General features: G+C 43.2%; 2 protein-coding genes and 1 long non-coding RNA gene across 4 annotated transcripts; 2 read left to right on the forward strand and 1 right to left on the reverse strand.

Moving 5' to 3' along the window:
• Nucleotides 1-459: 459 nt before the first annotated feature.
• LOC131103414 (E3 ubiquitin-protein ligase TRIM39) lies at nucleotides 460-5,194 on the forward strand. 2 transcript variants are annotated; one of them, XM_058049692.2, is made up of 10 exons: nucleotides 460-602; nucleotides 838-967; nucleotides 1,439-1,534; nucleotides 2,584-2,685; nucleotides 2,759-2,893; nucleotides 2,980-3,117; nucleotides 3,191-3,239; nucleotides 3,313-3,339; nucleotides 4,124-4,150; nucleotides 4,244-5,194. In XM_058049692.2, exons 2-10 carry the CDS (start codon nucleotides 908-910, stop codon nucleotides 4,801-4,803), a joined length of 1,194 nt encoding a protein of 397 aa, XP_057905675.2. In that variant the 5' UTR covers nucleotides 460-602; nucleotides 838-907; the 3' UTR covers nucleotides 4,804-5,194. The 2 variants fall into 2 exon arrangements, with proteins under 2 accessions (XP_057905675.2, XP_078653523.1); XM_078797397.1 differs by lacking the exon at nucleotides 4,124-4,150.
• A 383-nt stretch (nucleotides 5,195-5,577) lies between these two features.
• On the forward strand, nucleotides 5,578-16,047 carry recql5 (RecQ helicase-like 5). The gene is made up of 19 exons (XM_058050002.2): nucleotides 5,578-5,716; nucleotides 5,909-6,030; nucleotides 6,112-6,633; nucleotides 6,958-7,054; nucleotides 7,132-7,243; nucleotides 7,311-7,473; nucleotides 7,539-7,621; nucleotides 12,576-12,794; nucleotides 12,865-12,955; nucleotides 13,174-13,210; nucleotides 13,287-13,345; nucleotides 13,698-13,768; nucleotides 13,854-13,944; nucleotides 14,024-14,152; nucleotides 14,269-14,825; nucleotides 15,368-15,413; nucleotides 15,477-15,692; nucleotides 15,760-15,832; nucleotides 15,900-16,047. The coding sequence occupies exons 1-19, from the start codon at nucleotides 5,605-5,607 to the stop codon at nucleotides 16,022-16,024; spliced, it is 2,925 nt and encodes a 974-aa protein (XP_057905985.2). The 5' UTR covers nucleotides 5,578-5,604; the 3' UTR covers nucleotides 16,025-16,047.
• Nucleotides 7,663-11,748, reverse strand: LOC131103662 (uncharacterized). Its single transcript, XR_009119639.2, has 3 exons — nucleotides 11,308-11,748; nucleotides 8,719-8,837; nucleotides 7,663-8,644 (listed from the first exon to the last, which is right to left on the reverse strand). It is a non-coding gene; the product is annotated as an uncharacterized LOC131103662 (long non-coding RNA).
• Nucleotides 16,048-17,197: the final 1,150 nt, after the last annotated feature.

The raw sequence follows: 17,197 nt of genomic DNA on the forward strand, positions 1-17,197 counted from the left end.
TGCAAATGTAATGAATATTTGTTTTACATTTATTTTTCATGCTCAAAAACAATGGTTTTATGTACTTTTTAATAAAAAAAATATTGCTAAGGCTGGTTTGCATGATTTTACTTCAATCATAAATTGTAAAACACAGCCTTTATTACATTGGTAATGCAGTATTTTTTCTGAATGTATACATATATTACAATACTGTATATATTGTAATATATATGCATGCAGAAATGTACAAAATCTTTTTTTACAATTTATGAAATATTTACATATATTCCATCATCGTATTATATACTATATATGACTTAATTAATGACCTAAATTATAAAAGAACACTGTACATTCACATATCAAAGCATGCAATTGTAAAGCACCGTCTTGACCTCAGTTGCCTCGTGACCTTACAAACATGGCCGCCCGCTCGGCCCACATTCGCGTATGCGATCGACGGGGAAAGCCGAGGATCTCCGAAGAGCCGAGCGGCAGGTTGCTTGTCAACAACGCCATTCACTGCAGCAGAGATCATCAGACTTCACAAGGAGCAACTCACCTTAGAACGCCAACCGAGCACGGATCGAAGTCGCTCCTTTGGACGTCAGCGAAGAAATGTAAGTTTTGTGTCTTTACTTTATAAATATCGAATAGGCTAATGCATGCTATTCATGCCGTATTATGACGCAGAAACGACTCACCGCGTTTTATTACTTGCAGTCTTTGATGCCAAATGGGATGGGATTAATCTGGGTCACTCGGTCATGCATGAAAAGCTGCATGCTCGCACATTCGCATATATATATTTCATCTGAAATTGCGTCAAAGATCTGGAAATAAATTGTCTTTCAGCGTCATCACACAAGACAATCACATCTACTGTAAGATTTATCCAAGAGGACCCTCATCACAGGTAGACAAGATGCTTCACTGTTTCCAGTTCATGGTGGAGCCTGTGAAGAACATGGCCAGCAAAATAAAGGTAAGTCACCCCTGCAGGACGTCCCTGGTGTTTAATATGTCAACTGGATTTGCTTTTGCCCTCTTCCACCCCAGTAAAGGGTCACCTTCATGATCTAGCAATAATTCATCCAACAATACCGATTCAATTGACAATCTCCAGGTTACATATTCTGAGTTATTGATAGAAATGTGACACTAAACCAAAAAGGGATGGGTTTGATTCACATTTTAAACTTTATTTTTTTAAAGTGACAGGCTGCTTTCCAGTTTGACCTGCTTGTTTTTTTCTTGGCAAGCGTTTGTTCGGCAGTAATTATGTAACAGCCATATAAAAATCATCTGATTGCCACCTTAGTGGTGCATAACTTTTTTCTTCAATGCATCTTAAACTTAAAATAACTTAAACTTGAGCAGAAAAAACACCACAAATCACTTCAATTTGACTTTGTATTTCCCTCCTTTCTAATTCACTTGTGTATTTTCCTTCCAGGCATTGAACGTGAAAGCAAAGAAGAAGCCAGAAGCCTTGGAGGATGAGCAGCAATTTGTTGTGGAACTGGCTAAAGACCTGGGTCGTGTGTGCCAGGTGCTATTCACATTGTAATTATTCACCGGCCTTGACAGTGTGTTGAAATATTTCGCAACAACACGACACCACGCTCACCTGAGAATATAGTTCATGTTTTCCTTCTTGGAGGGTGGAAATGCAAGCCCTTGCATGCCCTTTCCATACTGTTTGGATGCACCGGCTGCTTGTAGTTACCACCTTTTACCGTAGGAGGGCACTGTTGGCCATGACTTTGTCTCTCCAGTCTATTGTAGTTCCTCATATTGTGGCCAGGTTTATTTACTTAACTTCAGAGAGTCACAGGTACTTATATGGGTTTATTAAAGTCGAAGCCTTTAATCAAACTTCAAATTCAAAGGAAAAACTATATTTTACATTCAGATATATCCAACAAAGTACGCTACAGGTGTACCTGTCTGGGTGGAATTTGTGTGTGTTCTCTGGGTACTCGGGCTCCTCCCACAGGCTACAAACTGGCATTTCCGGTTAAGTGGAGGTTGTCTCGTCCCGTGTGATTGACTGGCACCCGATCTGGTGACTCTGGATTGGAACATGTAACGAATGTTTGAGATGTGGTTCGTATTATTCTTATTCAAATATATAAAATTTGGATTTCAAAGGCGGGACACACAAGTGGCTTGAGTTTGGGGGGTTGGGGCACCATACACACACAAAAATGTAATGTTAGCTAGTCGCTAGCCAGCAAGTAGCTAGCCCGTTTATGTGGCAAGGTGTCAAAACGCCAGGAACATGGCTCAATTGGTGTAACAATAATAATAATAATTCTACCCAAGTCGCTGTAGTTGGTTACCATGGCCATCACATTACATGCAAATGGGGTGTTGGTGGTGTTTTTTGGAGTTTTTTCAGAAGGTTTTATAGTCAGAATGTGTGTTTCCAATGATCTGCATTCTTAGCTTTGTTGTTTTATCTGTTTTTATATCTTTATAACAAATAGAAAACAAAAAAAACATGTGTTTGTGTCACATAAGGATTCTGGGTGATTGGCAAAATTCCAATCATACACAAGCCGAAGCCAATTTTCTTCTCTGTTGTCCTTACCGAAGGGTTCATCTGTCCTGGAGCACATCTGGAAGCAGGATGACGTCTGGTCAACCTCTCTCTGCAGGGCCTTCATTCTGGAATGGGCTTCTTTGTTGGAGAGCAAGGTACGCACTGTACCTGTTAGAGATGATTGCCTATGACTTATCGCTTTATTTTCAAAACTGCATTTGTCTGCAGAAGAGGCCCATGCAGACCGACGGCTGGCCTGAAATGACCGGCAACAAGCAGTGTGACCTGACTGACCGGCTGGAGGTGCAGAAGGCCAAGTTAGCCCTCCTTGATTGGATGAAAGACTGGCAAACTCAGCCTGATGTGAGAACTGGCAGTGCTCCTCCTGAAGATTTCTTGTTCTATACAAAAAAATGACATGTATGACATCGGTGTTGACTGTTATTCAGCAAAGCATTTGGCCTGGCAAATGTGTGGCAAAGGTTCTGGAAGACTTGAGGTCTGCTTGGCGTTGGGGCCACGTTCCAAATCTGCTGAATGCCATGGAGCTGGTGTTGTGGGCTCTACTGCTGGAGGATCCAGATCAGGTTCTTGTTCGTATTCATCACATTTGTGCTTTGGCAAGTATCAAACCTGTGATATTTTGTTTTGTTTCTGCAGAATAGCATACCACAGCAGTGGTTGGTGTGGAAGCAGAAGACAGATTTTGGTAAAAACAAAAATAAACAAAAATTACTGTGTTTTTTAAACAATTAAAAAATACATATATATATATATTTCAGGTGCTATATCCTACATTCCTCAGCCAGGTCAGTGGCCTTCTGTTGTTTGTCATAACAGCCACCACAATACAGTAATCCCTTGCTGCTTTGCTCTTTGACAAATATAATAAATAGAATAAATTATGCTGTTTTGTGGTTGAATATTATTAAAGTTTTTTTCTTAATTAAGCTTTTATACGCGTAAAAACGTCTCAATAAAATATAAGGCCCATCATGAAAATACGCTGTGATGAAATGTAGTACGAGATTCGAAGAGACACACAAGCACCTGCCGCAACAGTCTTTAATTACAGACTTGAATGATCCCGCAACAGGCACTATAATCCCTAACACGTACTACTGTTGTAGCTGTAAGCCACGCCAGGCTAAAAGTCACATTTACCGCAACATTTACCGGCCACAAGTCTGATTTATGCCTTAAATGACTTATTTCTTTCTACTATATTACATAATACAAGCGTATAGGTGACTATAGGGGTGTTATATCATGTCTAGAGGGCTCTAGTAATGTTAAACACATATTTAGAAGGTGGTAAACAGGTTTTCTATATGTTACTTTCTCTTATTCTGGGTAACGGCGGTGTAAAGGTGACTATAGGGGTGTTATTTTGTGTCTAAAGGGCTCTAATAATGAAACCGTATTTTCACGGTAAACAGGTTTTCTGTGCTCCGAAAACATTCAATTTCATATCACAGTCGCGACTGGAAGCCGCGACCGTCCGTGACGGACGAGGGATTACTGTACTGTATGTGATTGTATTGCAGTAAATATTGTATTTACTCATTCATGTGGTTAAATATTTTCTGCCAGTGTGGGACTGGATCACAAAGGCTGCAGGTAGAGTGTCATTTCATCAGAATTGACGTCTCTATGTTTCTCTCCCAGCCTGTCTTTGCGCTGCTAATTCAATAATTGTATGTTTTGTGCCAGTGGAGGTGACTCTGAACAAAGATACAGCCAATCCCGACCTTCTCATCTCCGGGGATGACAAGAAGATGCGCTGTGGCTTTGAGAGGCAAGATATTCCCAACTACCACGAGCGCTTTGACGCTTGGTGGTGTGCCGTTGCCGTGGAGGGCTTCCAAGCAGGTCGCCGCTACTGGGAGGTGGAGTTAGGTGAGCGAGATTGGCGGCTGGGCGTGGCCAAAGAGTCTGCCCTGAGGAAAGGGTTCAAATCCCTCAACAGCGGTACAGGTTACTTCACCCTCCGTTTGGAGAGGGGCACTGAGCTTAAAGCGCTCACGGTGCCCTTCACTGCCCTGCCATCGGGCCTCATCCCCCACAAAGTGGGGGTCTACCTTGATTACGACGCTGGCCAGCTGTCCTTCTATGACGTGGACAAGCATGTCCACATTTATACCTACAACGAGCGCTTCCGTGAGAAGCTCTTCCCGCTGTTTGGCACAGTGGAGCTCACCAATGATCTGGTGATAAGGACCCCTGAAGTCAACGCTCAGTGTCTCTGTGCGACATCCTGCCTTTGGGGTTGAGGAACTTGGCAACTCTTCTTCAAAATCTCCATTACATAGCATAATAGTGTAAGTCATGAATATGCGCTTATGCAAATATATTAATCACACCCTGCTTTCAAACAGCTTCACAGTGTATGGTATGCTATTGTTTATTTGTTTCAGACGTACTTAGCTACATTAAGGAACATCACGTGGTCATATTTGCACAACTGAACATGAATGAAAAGGAGTAGGTAGAAGCATTTACTCTCCCTGCTGCTACTTTCCTCTTTCCAAAATCAAACCCTCCGCTCGTACAGTGTACGCCATGTATTTTCAGGTGTTTGAAAGGAGGCCATAGTAACTATAATGTGCCGTCTAATATCAACTGTGAATAAAATCAATCAATGGTGGACTCTTTCTTTCCTCGGTACCCGAAAATATATCACATATATTTCTATATAATGTTATATAATACATATAATAGTATATATAAGTATATATAGACATTCCAATCGACCACCAATATGGATCCATTTTACAAGTAGTGAAAACTACATACTGTACATTAAAAAATATATTTGTTAAAGGAAAAAAAAATCAAGCACCTGCATTTTTATTTAGCTAATTAAACCTAAGCTAATTGAAACCACTTAGTAATATTGCATTCATATACAATTCTTTATTATTTGTCTGTTTCGTATCATATCATCTTTCAACAATTCATATTAGTCATTATTTAGTGTCTTAATTATATATTTTTGCGTTTTTTAAATAAAACCCAATATTAAGCGTCGTCGTGACGTCATCGTCGTGCGACACCACCGCCGAGTTGTGCTAATGGACGAGCCGTCAACGACAACAACTTTAAAACAGGCTTTAAAAACCCATTTCGGGTTCAGTGGCTTTAGATCCAAAGTGCAGGAAAATGTTGTCAAAGCCGTTGTGCGAGGTAAGTCAAACAGAATTATGAACGAACTTTCTACTGTGAATGGAGCTCTGCTAACTGCTAGACATTAGCATATGTAAAGCTCGCTCATGTATACTCGCTGTTTGTTTTTGGTTTTTAAATATGTCGGGCAGGTTGTGTTGTTGCTAGGAGGGTTAATGTTGCTAGGAGGGTTAATGTTGGGGCTTCTTGTAGGTGACAAGGATGTGTTTGTATGCATGCCCACTGGGGCAGGAAAGTCTCTGTGTTATCAGCTGCCTGCTGTCCTGGCTGAAGGCATCACTTTAGTCATCTCCCCACTAATTGCTCTCATTCAGGTCAGTTTGCTTTGTACCATCTATTATTATTATTAAATCTGATGTAAATATTGTCACTAACCACAGTGTCTGCTTCCACAGGACCAAGTGTTCCACTTGAGGTCTCTGAACATCCCTGCTCACTCCATCAACTCCAAGCTGGCAGTAGGGGAGCGCCGTGCGATTCTCGCCGACTTACAGAGCAGGAGCCCAAAGCTGAAGCTACTGTACATCACTCCAGAGATGGTAGCTTCTCCATCATTCCAGCCTTACCTGACTGACTTGTGCTCCCGAGGCCTCCTGTCCTACATGGCCGTGGATGAGGCTCACTGTGTCTCCCAGTGGGGTCATGACTTCAGACCCGATTATCTCAAACTGGGTGATCTGCGTTCTCGCATTCCAGGGGTTTCCTGCATAGCGCTCACGGCGACAGCGCCCAAAAATGTTCAAGAGGATATTATTCAGTCGCTGAAGCTGCGTCTGCCGCTGTCTTTCACGACGCCGGTTTTCCGCTCAAATTTGCACTATGATGTCATCTTCAGCGAGATTCTTCCCAACCCCTACATTCATCTCCATGCCTTCATACGGAAGGCGCTGGCTCTTGGCAGCGGCTCCAATGGACAGGTTGGTATTAAATAATATTATAGTCTTTTAATCATACCTTTCTATACTTACATGTTGCATGGGTTACAACACTGCACTTTCTTTGGTGGTATTACGGGAAAGGCCTTTATTGGTACTATGTGGTAGAACGTTCTATCATATAACAATGTGTTATGTCAAACAATAAATATATATTATTCTGCACGGCGGCTGAGTGGTTAGCACCAAGTGGTAGAAAATGAATGAATGAATGTATTACAGCTCTATTACATCCCATTCTCCAGCATACAGCATTTGGTCCTGAAGAACCCTGACTTCCTTAAAGCATGTGATGTCTTTGAACAGGGCTGTGGGATTGTGTACTGTCGGACCAGGGAGGGCTGTGAAACCGTAGCCTACCAGCTTACCAAACTTGGCGTCTTAGCAAAGCCATATCACGCTGGTAAGTCTTCTTCCATAGTGGCTTGTATCGGAATCACTTGGCGTTTAGCTAAAGTGTTCATTGCGTTTGGTGTGCAGGTCTAAAGACAGAAGATCGCACAGAGGCCCAGAACGACTGGATGCAGGGGAAAGTGATAGTTATTGTGGCTACCATCAGCTTTGGGATGGGTGTAGACAAGGCCAATGTAAGGTAAGGTGTGTTTGTTGTTTTTGCCGGTCAAGCTGTTGCTTTATCGTCGGTTCCATCGATCCCACAGGTTTGTCGCTCATTGGAACCTTGCAAAGTCCATGGCCAGCTACTATCAGGAGTCCGGCCGAGCAGGCAGAGACGGACTGCCATCCTTGTGTCGCATTTACTACTCCCGGAAAGATATGGAGCAAATTAAATTCCTCATCCACAAGGAGGTTGCACGTAAACAGGTTAGTATATGCAGCATCTGAAGGCTCTGCATCAGTTCAAAGATTTGACTATCTTTTGCTTGCAGGAAAAACGCAACTCTGTAAAAGAATCAGACAAAGCAGCCATTACGGACCTTGGCGCCATGGTGTCATTTTGCGAGCAGGAAAGGTAAGTAAAGACCACAAACACATAAAATGTTATTTATTGCCTATCATCACATAGTCACACCATTGCCTTTGGGAATTAGTTATCACTCAGCTGTTTACATCAGGGGTATCCAGAGTGCAGCCCGGGGGCCATTTGAGGTCTGTGGCTGTTTTTTATTAAGAAATTTAGAACAAGAATAAAGTCAAAATATTCACAGAGAAATAATGATTTTTCAAGAATAATGCAATAATATGAGTAAAATAACAATTATAGTAGTTAAAATGCCAAAGGAAATAAAACAATAGAGTTAAAATATTAAAGAAAAAAAAGCCTTTTCTAAAGCCATATGCAGGATACAAACAGAACAAAGTTAGAGTTGGGGAAACAAGTCTTAATATTTTTAATTACAATAACAAAATTAAAAAAAAGAACATTAAAATGCAAAACAACCCCCCTCCCCACAAGAAGAGAAAAAATGAGCATAGAATGAAGTTAATACTACTACAAATGATACACCTACTTTATATCACAAAGCTGAAATGCACTTTTGATGCTTATACGACACATCACTCTTAATGATTTGTTGCATGTCTAGCAGAACTTGGTTCATCAAGTAATACCTGGATGACCTGCAATATAAAAGCTTTTTTTGGTGACACGTATCTGTATGTTTAAATATGGTTGGTGTGTGTCGTCCTTCTGCCAGCGTGTACGTGGGCAATCCAAGGAATGCCGATATTCCTGAAAGTCTGGCAGCTTCAGCCGGTGTGTTTAGAAGTCAGGACATCTTTGTTAGTGAGAGTTGCTGTGTTTTGGGAGGGTGGACACACCCGTCCCAGTTTCGTGAGCGATAGTCCCAGTCCTGGCACACGCTGTCATTGTGCAAGCTGGCAGCCTTGGCCAAAACCTGTTTTAAGTTTTGGCATGTAGATTAGATGCTTGTAAATGTCCGCTTCCTCCTCTTGGCTTTGCGGCTGCCGCAGCTGCTCCGGCGGCAGCAGCAGAAGCTGCCACAGATCACCAGCATTGTGATGACGACCACCACTGAAGGAGAGCAAATCAACAGTCACCGTGATTGGAATGCAGATTCTTTGTCATGGCCGAGAGCGGGGACTCACACATGAATATTAAGAGGATGATGAAAGCTCCCAGCTCGATGGGGGTGGCGTTTGGCAGAGCCAGCAGCTTGGCCCAAATCTTGTCCAGGAGGCTCACTGCTTGTTCTTTGGGGTCCATCCTGATGAGGCAACAATGACAACCGCCTGAATCCAGTTTGTTTACTTTCCCTCACCATCACAATATTGAGGCAAGAGCTTCCCTGACTTGACCAACCTGTTTATGTGGCTTTCTTAGATATATATGTACAGTCGCATTACATACTGTTTAGTTTATACAGGTGGTCCTCGGTTTACGCCCTCTCGTAAGGTCCCTCCCATTAGGCCCGTAAAGACGATAAAGATGGTATTGTACTGTCTAAGGATGACAAATCGGTGGTGGATCAACAGATCACACAGTCAGAAATCACAACGCTGGTAAAACACTACACAAAACTGTCAGTTCGCTATAGTATCCTTGAGCATGTTAAAGGATCATTTGTTCATTTCATTTCCTTATTGTATTCAGTGTTTTTCTTACTGTATTTGATTTCCCTTGGGTGTTCTGTATGGGAATGACATAAGTGTTAATTTAGGAATGAATTCTGATTTCCGATAGCAGCCTAAAGCTGTTACTGTCCATATGGTCCATCAACACAACCCGAATCCAAACCAGATATCTAAAATGTGTCTATTGATTGTGTATATATTTAACATAACAGCCTATATAACAAGTATCTTACTAAACAGTGCTGTCAATTAGTTTGTTGGGAAAATACAAGACGTTTAGAAGCACTTACCTGGGTGCAGAATATCAAACAACTTAGGAGAAGTTTGTCTACGAACATGGAACTACCGTATAGTTTTCATCCGGAATGTTCGTGTAAGCTACGTTTAACGACACCCTTATTTGAATTAGCACAAGTAAACAGGATATATCTTTATTTTCAAGTGGGTGGCTGGGAGGTCGGTGGACTTTGGCCAAAAGAGACGCGAAGAAACAGAATAAACTGGCATCCCTCAGCCGGAGCTCCTGTGCTTTATTTACATCAGCGGACTTCTGACATCGGCTACATCGGCACGAAACAGACGTCATTTATTGATGGACTTCCGTGATTCCTACTGCTTAGAGGAACGACGTAGCGCATCAAAGACGGGGCATTATGTTATATCTACACCATGACTGTGGAGATGGTGGTCGTACACCGTATCTTTGCATGATGTTAGCACGCTGAGCCGAGACCACCGTTGCTAACTTTCAGTAAGGGAATTGACTATTGGCGGTCCCGGAAGTCGGTGGGTGACGTCATCGTCTAATTTGCGTATAATTTGCATGCGAAATGCTGTTGGAAAAACGCTTAACCTCGTTGAAGAGATAAAGTGAACGAAATACCTTCATTAAAACATTTAAAAATGAGCACAATTAGAACAGAGATTATGTTACGTTTCTTCTTTGGCTCGGTGTGGTTCATGATTAGCACACTCTTCTGGTGAATATGTGTAATAGCAAGTGGTTTAGCAATTACTTGCATTTACTCCCAATAAATATTAAGATAATCCACTTTATTTTAGACTAACAATAAAATATAAACACAGTCACTGCCTCCACTGCCAGCTTGTGACTGTCTTTGGGCGGGGTGGAAATGCCAACAGCACCCATCGTCGCTCAGAATCACCTTTGAGTCCCCAAATACCAGACATCTCCTCAACAGTGCTAGAAAAGTTGCTAGATTTGTTGCTAGCTGTTTTTGAGCAAGTACTACTTCTACTTTGATAAACCACTACTTCTTTGTTGGTGTTTTTGGTGGACTTTTTCTAAACTACGAATCGGAATGAGTTGGTCCCGGTTGCCATCGTTGCTGGGGACTCAAATTTCGCGGCTTTGGAAATTATTAATAAATATATTGGTGCTGTGTTGTGATTGAATACAGCATATTATATGTGAAAACATTGATATATACTATGTATACAAATATAAGGCATTCGGAAGATGCATTCAAAGATATAGTGATGATATGTAGTACTCTACACTGGTGACGAGTCATGCTACATCGATGAAACGATGGCCACCGCAGGAAGTACTGTTCACGATCGGAAGTAAAACAACAACAAATGTGAAATGTGAGTTTATGTTCCAACTTATGTGCCTTATCTTCTCTTACTGTGTCTGCGATGTTGGGTAATATGTGTGTAACGCTGACTATAGGGGTGTTGTTTCATTTTTAGAGGGCTTCAATAATGGCAAAATCTGCATTTAGGTCTCTTAATGTAATTCACTTATTACAGTGGTGTCTGAAAGCACAATACAAGAATTAATCGCGATTAACGAGGGATTACTATAGGTGATCAGCAATGTGTGAGATTATGTCATGTTTTTAAACCTTATTTAACTCCAGAAGGTAAAATGAATGACTTAGGCGGTGTTGGTTTAATGTTGCGCAGCAGTAGCCGCACCTGTGTGCTTCTTAAACACTCAATAGAGCTGCGATATTTAAGGTGTGCAATGTTTTCCAAGATCCGTATATCAGACCAAGCATTGTATTGGAATGGCTGGCTACTTTATTTCCTTGTCCCTGACTGCACGTGTGCACAAACAGGCTCTGAAACACTCACCTGTGTTAGTCGTCGGCGTTCTCACACACTCGGCAAAGTCCAGACCGTGACGGAGTGAACAGACAAGTTGACAGCATGGCACCTCCTCCCTGAAGGAGTTCCTTGCAGGAATGTGGCTTGTTTTTGTTGCTGGAGCGAGTTGTCATCCAGGGGTCCTCAGACGCTACCTGAGATTAGGGCTCATCATTCTTCAGGTCATTTCTTCAAATACACACAAAACAAATCCAGTGTGTTCTTTTCTTCTTCTTGTCTGCAGCTTTAGTTGGAATGTACTACTCTGTACTGTTGTGTGCCTTCTTCCTAAGATGTTTTCTACTTTTCAGTCGAGTCTTTCCCCACCTCCTTTGTGCAGTGATTTCTCTTTTTTTTCGTGGTGCAGACAGGCACGTCTCCCCTGCTCCTGCAATGTAGTCCACATGTTGTTAAAGTGGCTCCAGACGCTGCCTTTTTTGTGCGTGTTATGTAACGCAGGATGTAACACTCGTGTGACGCCTGTTGTTGTTGTTCTTTTTTTGAACAAATAAATAAACCCACAGCAAGGGTTTTAGGTAGGAAACACGGAGGACCAGAGTGAACGCTAGAAACAAATAGCAGTTCTACTCTCCAAAAATAATAACATAATTGTACCACCATTTGACCATTGTATCTTTGGAGTCAGTGTACAACTCAGCCCTTGATGTGTCAAAGAAAAACCCTCCTTGAGTTTGAGATATGTTTGTTGGGGTAATGAAAATCTAATTGACCAACTTTTTCACTAGGTAGCACAACTACACAATAATACACAATTTCCACCAAGAGGTACTCTTATCTGTGATTTCTTATCTTTCAGTTGCAAAATGTACAAACATATGAAGTTTGCAACAAACCAACAAAACAAGAACATAGTTCAAACTTTCAGTAGTTAACATGACTAATATCGCAAGCAGTCACTATTTATTGGATGTGGCCATCCTTCAATGCAGTTTTTCCCACAGGACTGCAATCTACTTGTGGTGGGTAGTGGGCGATGATGGTATTATTGCATGTGTTTATGTGTTTTGGCCTCTTGTCCACACACAAAAAAGGCTTTCAGTCTTTGAAAACTGAGGTTTCTGCCAAAGTGTCCAGAGTTGTATTCATGCATGGAGGGCAGGGTGTCCACAGGATGGGGGCCACTCTCCCATAACGTTTCCCCTAGCTTAATATTCCAACAACTTTATTTTGTGTGTTTCTCTATCGCCATTGTGAGATAGTTCTTACCGCTCATATGCTGTCTGCCATCCTGTCAGTTGCCGCCATGCCGCCATCTCCAAGTTTTTCGGTGACAAGCCACCAAACTGTTCGGGTGCCTGCGACTGCTGCTCTAACCCCAAAGTTGTGCGAGCCCAGCTGGAGAGGGTGTCGGCCCTCAACACCGCCATCAAAGCTCAGAGCAAAGAGCCCAGTGGCCCGTTTGGTTTCAACCTGAACGCCTACGAGGGAGGGAGTAATGGATATGGCTTTGAGAGGCAAGCTAACGTTTATACTGGAGGAAATGTGCCGCATTTGCGTGGACTCATTTGTGACCTTGGACCTCAGGTTTGACGAAGGTGAAGGCTTTCTTGAAGATGACGCCAAGAGGAAAAAAGAGTTCTCGGAGTTCTTCAAGAAGCAGATGATGCTCAGGAAGGTAGATTGTCCTCACATCAAATCTACAGTTTGTGCAGCGTTTGTTCAATGAGGTCAGCAATGCTAGGTTCTAGGTGCAAGCCGAGTTTTATGTTCCCCCAGGGAACTTAAGCTTAAGGAGTACTAACTCCTTGTAATTGACCTCCTATGTATTTCTAGTAGATATATGATTCAGACGTTATCTTTATATTTATTCTCGTCTTTCTGTTCTCTCTTTAGGGATCTGTCACTCAGACGGACAACTTCATTCCTCCAGGTATGAATTCAAATACCGCAGATATATCCATGATTGGGGGGCTCATCTGTGCTGTGGGCTTGATCTTGCTGTGTAGATGACGACTGCCCCCTCAGAGAGGCCAGCAGTCAGAGGATCCCCAGGCTCACCGTGAAGGTACGGCGCTGAATTTCAACAACGTAAACACATTCCTCATAGCTGCGCTATTAATTAGCACAGAGACGCGGTGGAGCTGTTGACTGTAAACATGACTTAATATGCAGTCAGATGAACATACATTCACTTTCTTGTATTACATTACCAGGCTGGAAGGTGTGTATTATGAAACAGTCATGATGATTGCTACAAAATACAAAGGGACGGGCATTAATACGCTTATATGTTTATTTGATTTCACCACAGTGACATCTACTGTATCTGGTGTGGCAATGCCTCACCTTAACAATCCAAAGAATTTATTTTTGCTTTACATTGGTAATGTTACAAGGAGTTATACTTTATATTTTAGACCAGAGAGCACTGCCTGTGCCTCCTGCAGGAGGCCTTATACGGCCACCAGGGGGCAGACGACCCATTCAGGTAAATACACAGACACACGCAGTATTTGTTTGTGAATCAAGTATTATTTTACACTCCCACACTGAATTATTCTGTTTCGTCTCAGCTCTCATCTGTCCCTAGCTGTGGATATCGAACATGAGGTGTTCAAGAGCAGCAAGTCTTCCAACTTGTACAAAGCGGCGATATTAAAGAAGGTTCGGCCTGCCAGCGCGTCGTTGATGTTGTTCATCCAGATTGTGTTGATGCAGGACGGACTGTTGTTTTGCCCCCAAGGCGGCCGAGATGAAGAAAGCGCCCGCAGTAACGGAGGAGAAGAGCTGCAGTGGAGGCGAGGAGGCGGCATCCTCTGCGTCCTTGCCTGAGGACCTGCAAGGGTTCAAATCTGCATCCGAGGTCTACTCCGTAAGTCACCGTACTAAAATCCTCTTATTCTGTCAAGCGCCACGGTAAGCCCACCCCTGCATGTAGGCTCACGTACCAAAGTAATCTAATACTACCTTACCTAATTATTCCTCCAGATGAAGCGTAAGAGAGTTGGAGCAGGCCACAGCGGCTTGTGCAACCCCCACCTGGCAGCCAAGGATCTGCTGAAGCCCTGCATGGCGGACAGCACGTCTGATGAGGGGACGACGCCAGGTGGCAGCTCAGGTGGCGTGCGCGAGGAGCTAGTAAGAAAATGGAAAGATAAGGTCGTGCCTCTAACATCATGGAGCCAAGCCACAGCAACAGCATCCTCCCTCCCCACCTCGAGTAGCCCAATGAAGCGAGGCAGAGCTCTGAGCAAGAAGCAGCAAAAGCTGGCAGAAGCTGCAAAAAGCTCCCGCAGCATCTCACAATATTTTGAGAAGACTCAAGCCACGATGGAGCCGGACAACCAAACTGCTGCCATGGGTGTGGAGAAAGAGGAGCAGGAGTCGCCTGCTATTATTCTGGAGCCTGAAGATGGCGCTGTGGAGCCAGTCACGGGTGGGAGGCCAGCAGAAACCAAACCAGAAGTCATTGTGATCGATGATGGCGGTGATGATGAGGCGGTTGAAGAGACTTCAGAACTGAATAACCTGCAGTCCATCACAGAGTAAGACACACAATGCACCATCTTCTGAAACATACCATTTTTGACCTGTGTTTTTAATGGGAGATATAAACTCATACGAGGATGTTCCAATTTTTGAGAAATATGAGCATTTTTTTCACCACAAGTAGCAAAAAGTACCATAAAAGAGCCACAATTCACCATAAGCTGGTAGTCATTTACATATGTGATAATACAGGTAAAATGTACAGCATGCAAAAGCCCGCTTTTTATTATGCTTCACTAATCAAGTTTTTCTTGCGAGGGTTGAGATTTAGCATTTTATGCAGTGGGTCTCGAACGCACCATAGTTTTGTGCTAAATTCCCATGTATGGAAGCACTAGCTTTGACAGGCAATCTAGTATCCAAACCTACAGAGAGTTGAACAATAGTATTTTATAGAAATTATAACCCTCAAGGCATGCTGGGTATATTCCTGTTATGGAAGTGGGCACTTGGCTTGATTTTGCAGGTGATAAAAGCCTTGAGGGAGGTCTAGGCTCTGCTCTTGTACTAATCCCAGCTGAATCTGTTTACCTTGCAGACAGGAAACAACCGAGGAAGACCACGGTGCATCTGCGATACAAGAGGTACGTCTCTGATTGAGGAAGCGTGTAGCGTTCGGTGACTAACCAGGACCGCTGTCCGAGCAGGCGGGCGTTTCGGAAGGCAAAAAAGAGCAGCCTCCTCCGGCGAAGCGAGGCCGTCCGGATGGGCGAGAGGAGAGTCGCCGGAAAGTAACCTTTGACCCCACCGTGCAGCAGAGAGTATTGCAGGAACCGACGCCGACCGTGACGCTGAAGGAGGCCGCTGACGTGGTGGTCCGCTATCTGGATCCGTTTTACACTCGGGGGAAATTTGCTAACAAGGTACGAGCATAGCGGCGTCTCTTGATGCTGAAATTCCACATGGACTTTCCCACTCTTGTGTTTGCAGGACCTGTTCAAGTCCTTCGCTCGCTTTTTGTCTCACCTTCTCACCGAGGGAGGGAGCCTGGGAAAGGGTCAAGGTAAAACGGGTACCACCCAACTTGTGCACACATTTGATTCCTCACGCTTGTTTCTGCTCGCCCGCAGTCAAAGCGGAGGCCAAGGCGCTGATTAAGCAGTTCTTCCAGAAGGTGAAACGCTGCGAGAGGGAGGCCGACTGGAAGCACCTTAAAAGGCCGGGTTACTGTAAAACCGCACCCAATCAGGAATGATGGGAGAGGAAATGAATATTTTAGGGCTTCCTCTTTGTCAGTGCCTATCTTATTCCTGTGAGCTCAGGTTTCAGCACACGCGCTCGCTGATGCAGCCTGGCATACGCTAGCAATACGGGCGCACTCACATTAGGACACTGACACCGAGCTGGACCAGGGCGCCGCATCTGACTTCCTGTCATTCTCACTGTTTCTACCGTGCAAGCGTTGGCGTGGGATTGGACTTTTGGATTATTTGGAGTCTGTATTTTATTTCTAGTAGTAAATGTGCTGGTTATCATTGAGAACCTGCACGGAGCAATGTGACATTACACGATGCCGAAGTTGACGTGCTGGCTGTGGGTGTAAAGTGGGCTCAAGCATGGTTGGCCTGGTGTGAGTACGCCCTAAAACTCTAGAATGTAGTTTTACTTTTAGCTTTCCCATCCAACTCAGTGATCAGTTTAAGTTTGCACTTGATGAACGCAGTAAGTATGAAAGACGCAGTAACGTGAATAACGTTTTTCATATTGTATTGTTTGTATTTAGTGTTCTAATAGTGTCTTTTTATTGCTGCTATAGTTCACTTTGACTGACTACAACACAGATGCAATTCATTTGATACTTCAGTGGTATTTTGTGTTAGAGGCATAAGAGGCCTGTGGATGAAAGCCAAATAGCAACCTTTTCCCCCCGAAGTCGTCGATATTTGGAATAAAGAATGCACACAAACGGAACAAACCCAGCCTAGTTAGGCGTGTGATGTGATTAGTGTTGATTAATAACGTCCTCGGTGTGTTTGTGTTTGTGTTTGGGTGCTGGTGGTGCTGCCTAGCTAGCGGTGACGTCACCTCCAGTTGTGCTGCCTTCATGGGCTGCTCGTCATATTTCAATTTAGCTTTCATTTATTTGAGGTACACGGAATGGAGTCATCCTTCCCAAATATTTCTCAATAACATGATTAGTGAAGAATTACGGTCAAAACGAGACGTATTGGGGGTTTCAGTGTGTACATATGAAATGTTGCTAACTTTGAAACCGGTAATTAAATAACCAGATTCTGGATGAGTAACAATACTATGTAACAGTAATTTGACTATTCGTTGAAATTGAATGTTTAAAATTTAAAAATTGTTTTTGTTAATATTGCCGTATATTTGGAGGTTTCATTAACGCACCACAGTAATTACGCAA

This window comes from Doryrhamphus excisus, linkage group LG16, assembly GCF_037039965.1.
Source record: "Doryrhamphus excisus strain RoL-2023G ecotype Guam linkage group LG16, RoL_Dexc_Guam_v1.1, whole genome shotgun sequence".
NCBI classification, from domain to species: domain Eukaryota; kingdom Metazoa; phylum Chordata; class Actinopteri; order Syngnathiformes; family Syngnathidae; genus Doryrhamphus; species Doryrhamphus excisus.

Coding starts and splice junctions, on each gene's coding strand:
- LOC131103414 (XM_058049692.2), top strand. CDS start 908: ATGCTTCACTGTTTCCAGTTCATGGTGGAGCCTGTGAAGAACATGGCC. Junction 1,535..2,583: donor ACCTGGGTCGTGTGTGCCAG/GTGCTATTCACA, acceptor TCCTTACCGAAG/GGTTCATCTGTCCTGGAGCA. Junction 3,118..3,190: donor TGCTGGAGGATCCAGATCAG/GTTCTTGTTCGT, acceptor TTGTTTCTGCAG/AATAGCATACCACAGCAGTG.
- recql5 (XM_058050002.2), top strand. CDS start 5,605: ATGGACGAGCCGTCAACGACAACAACTTTAAAACAGGCTTTAAAAACC. Junction 12,795..12,864: donor AATGGATATGGCTTTGAGAG/GCAAGCTAACGT, acceptor CTTGGACCTCAG/GTTTGACGAAGGTGAAGGCT. Junction 15,693..15,759: donor GGGGGAAATTTGCTAACAAG/GTACGAGCATAG, acceptor TTGTGTTTGCAG/GACCTGTTCAAGTCCTTCGC.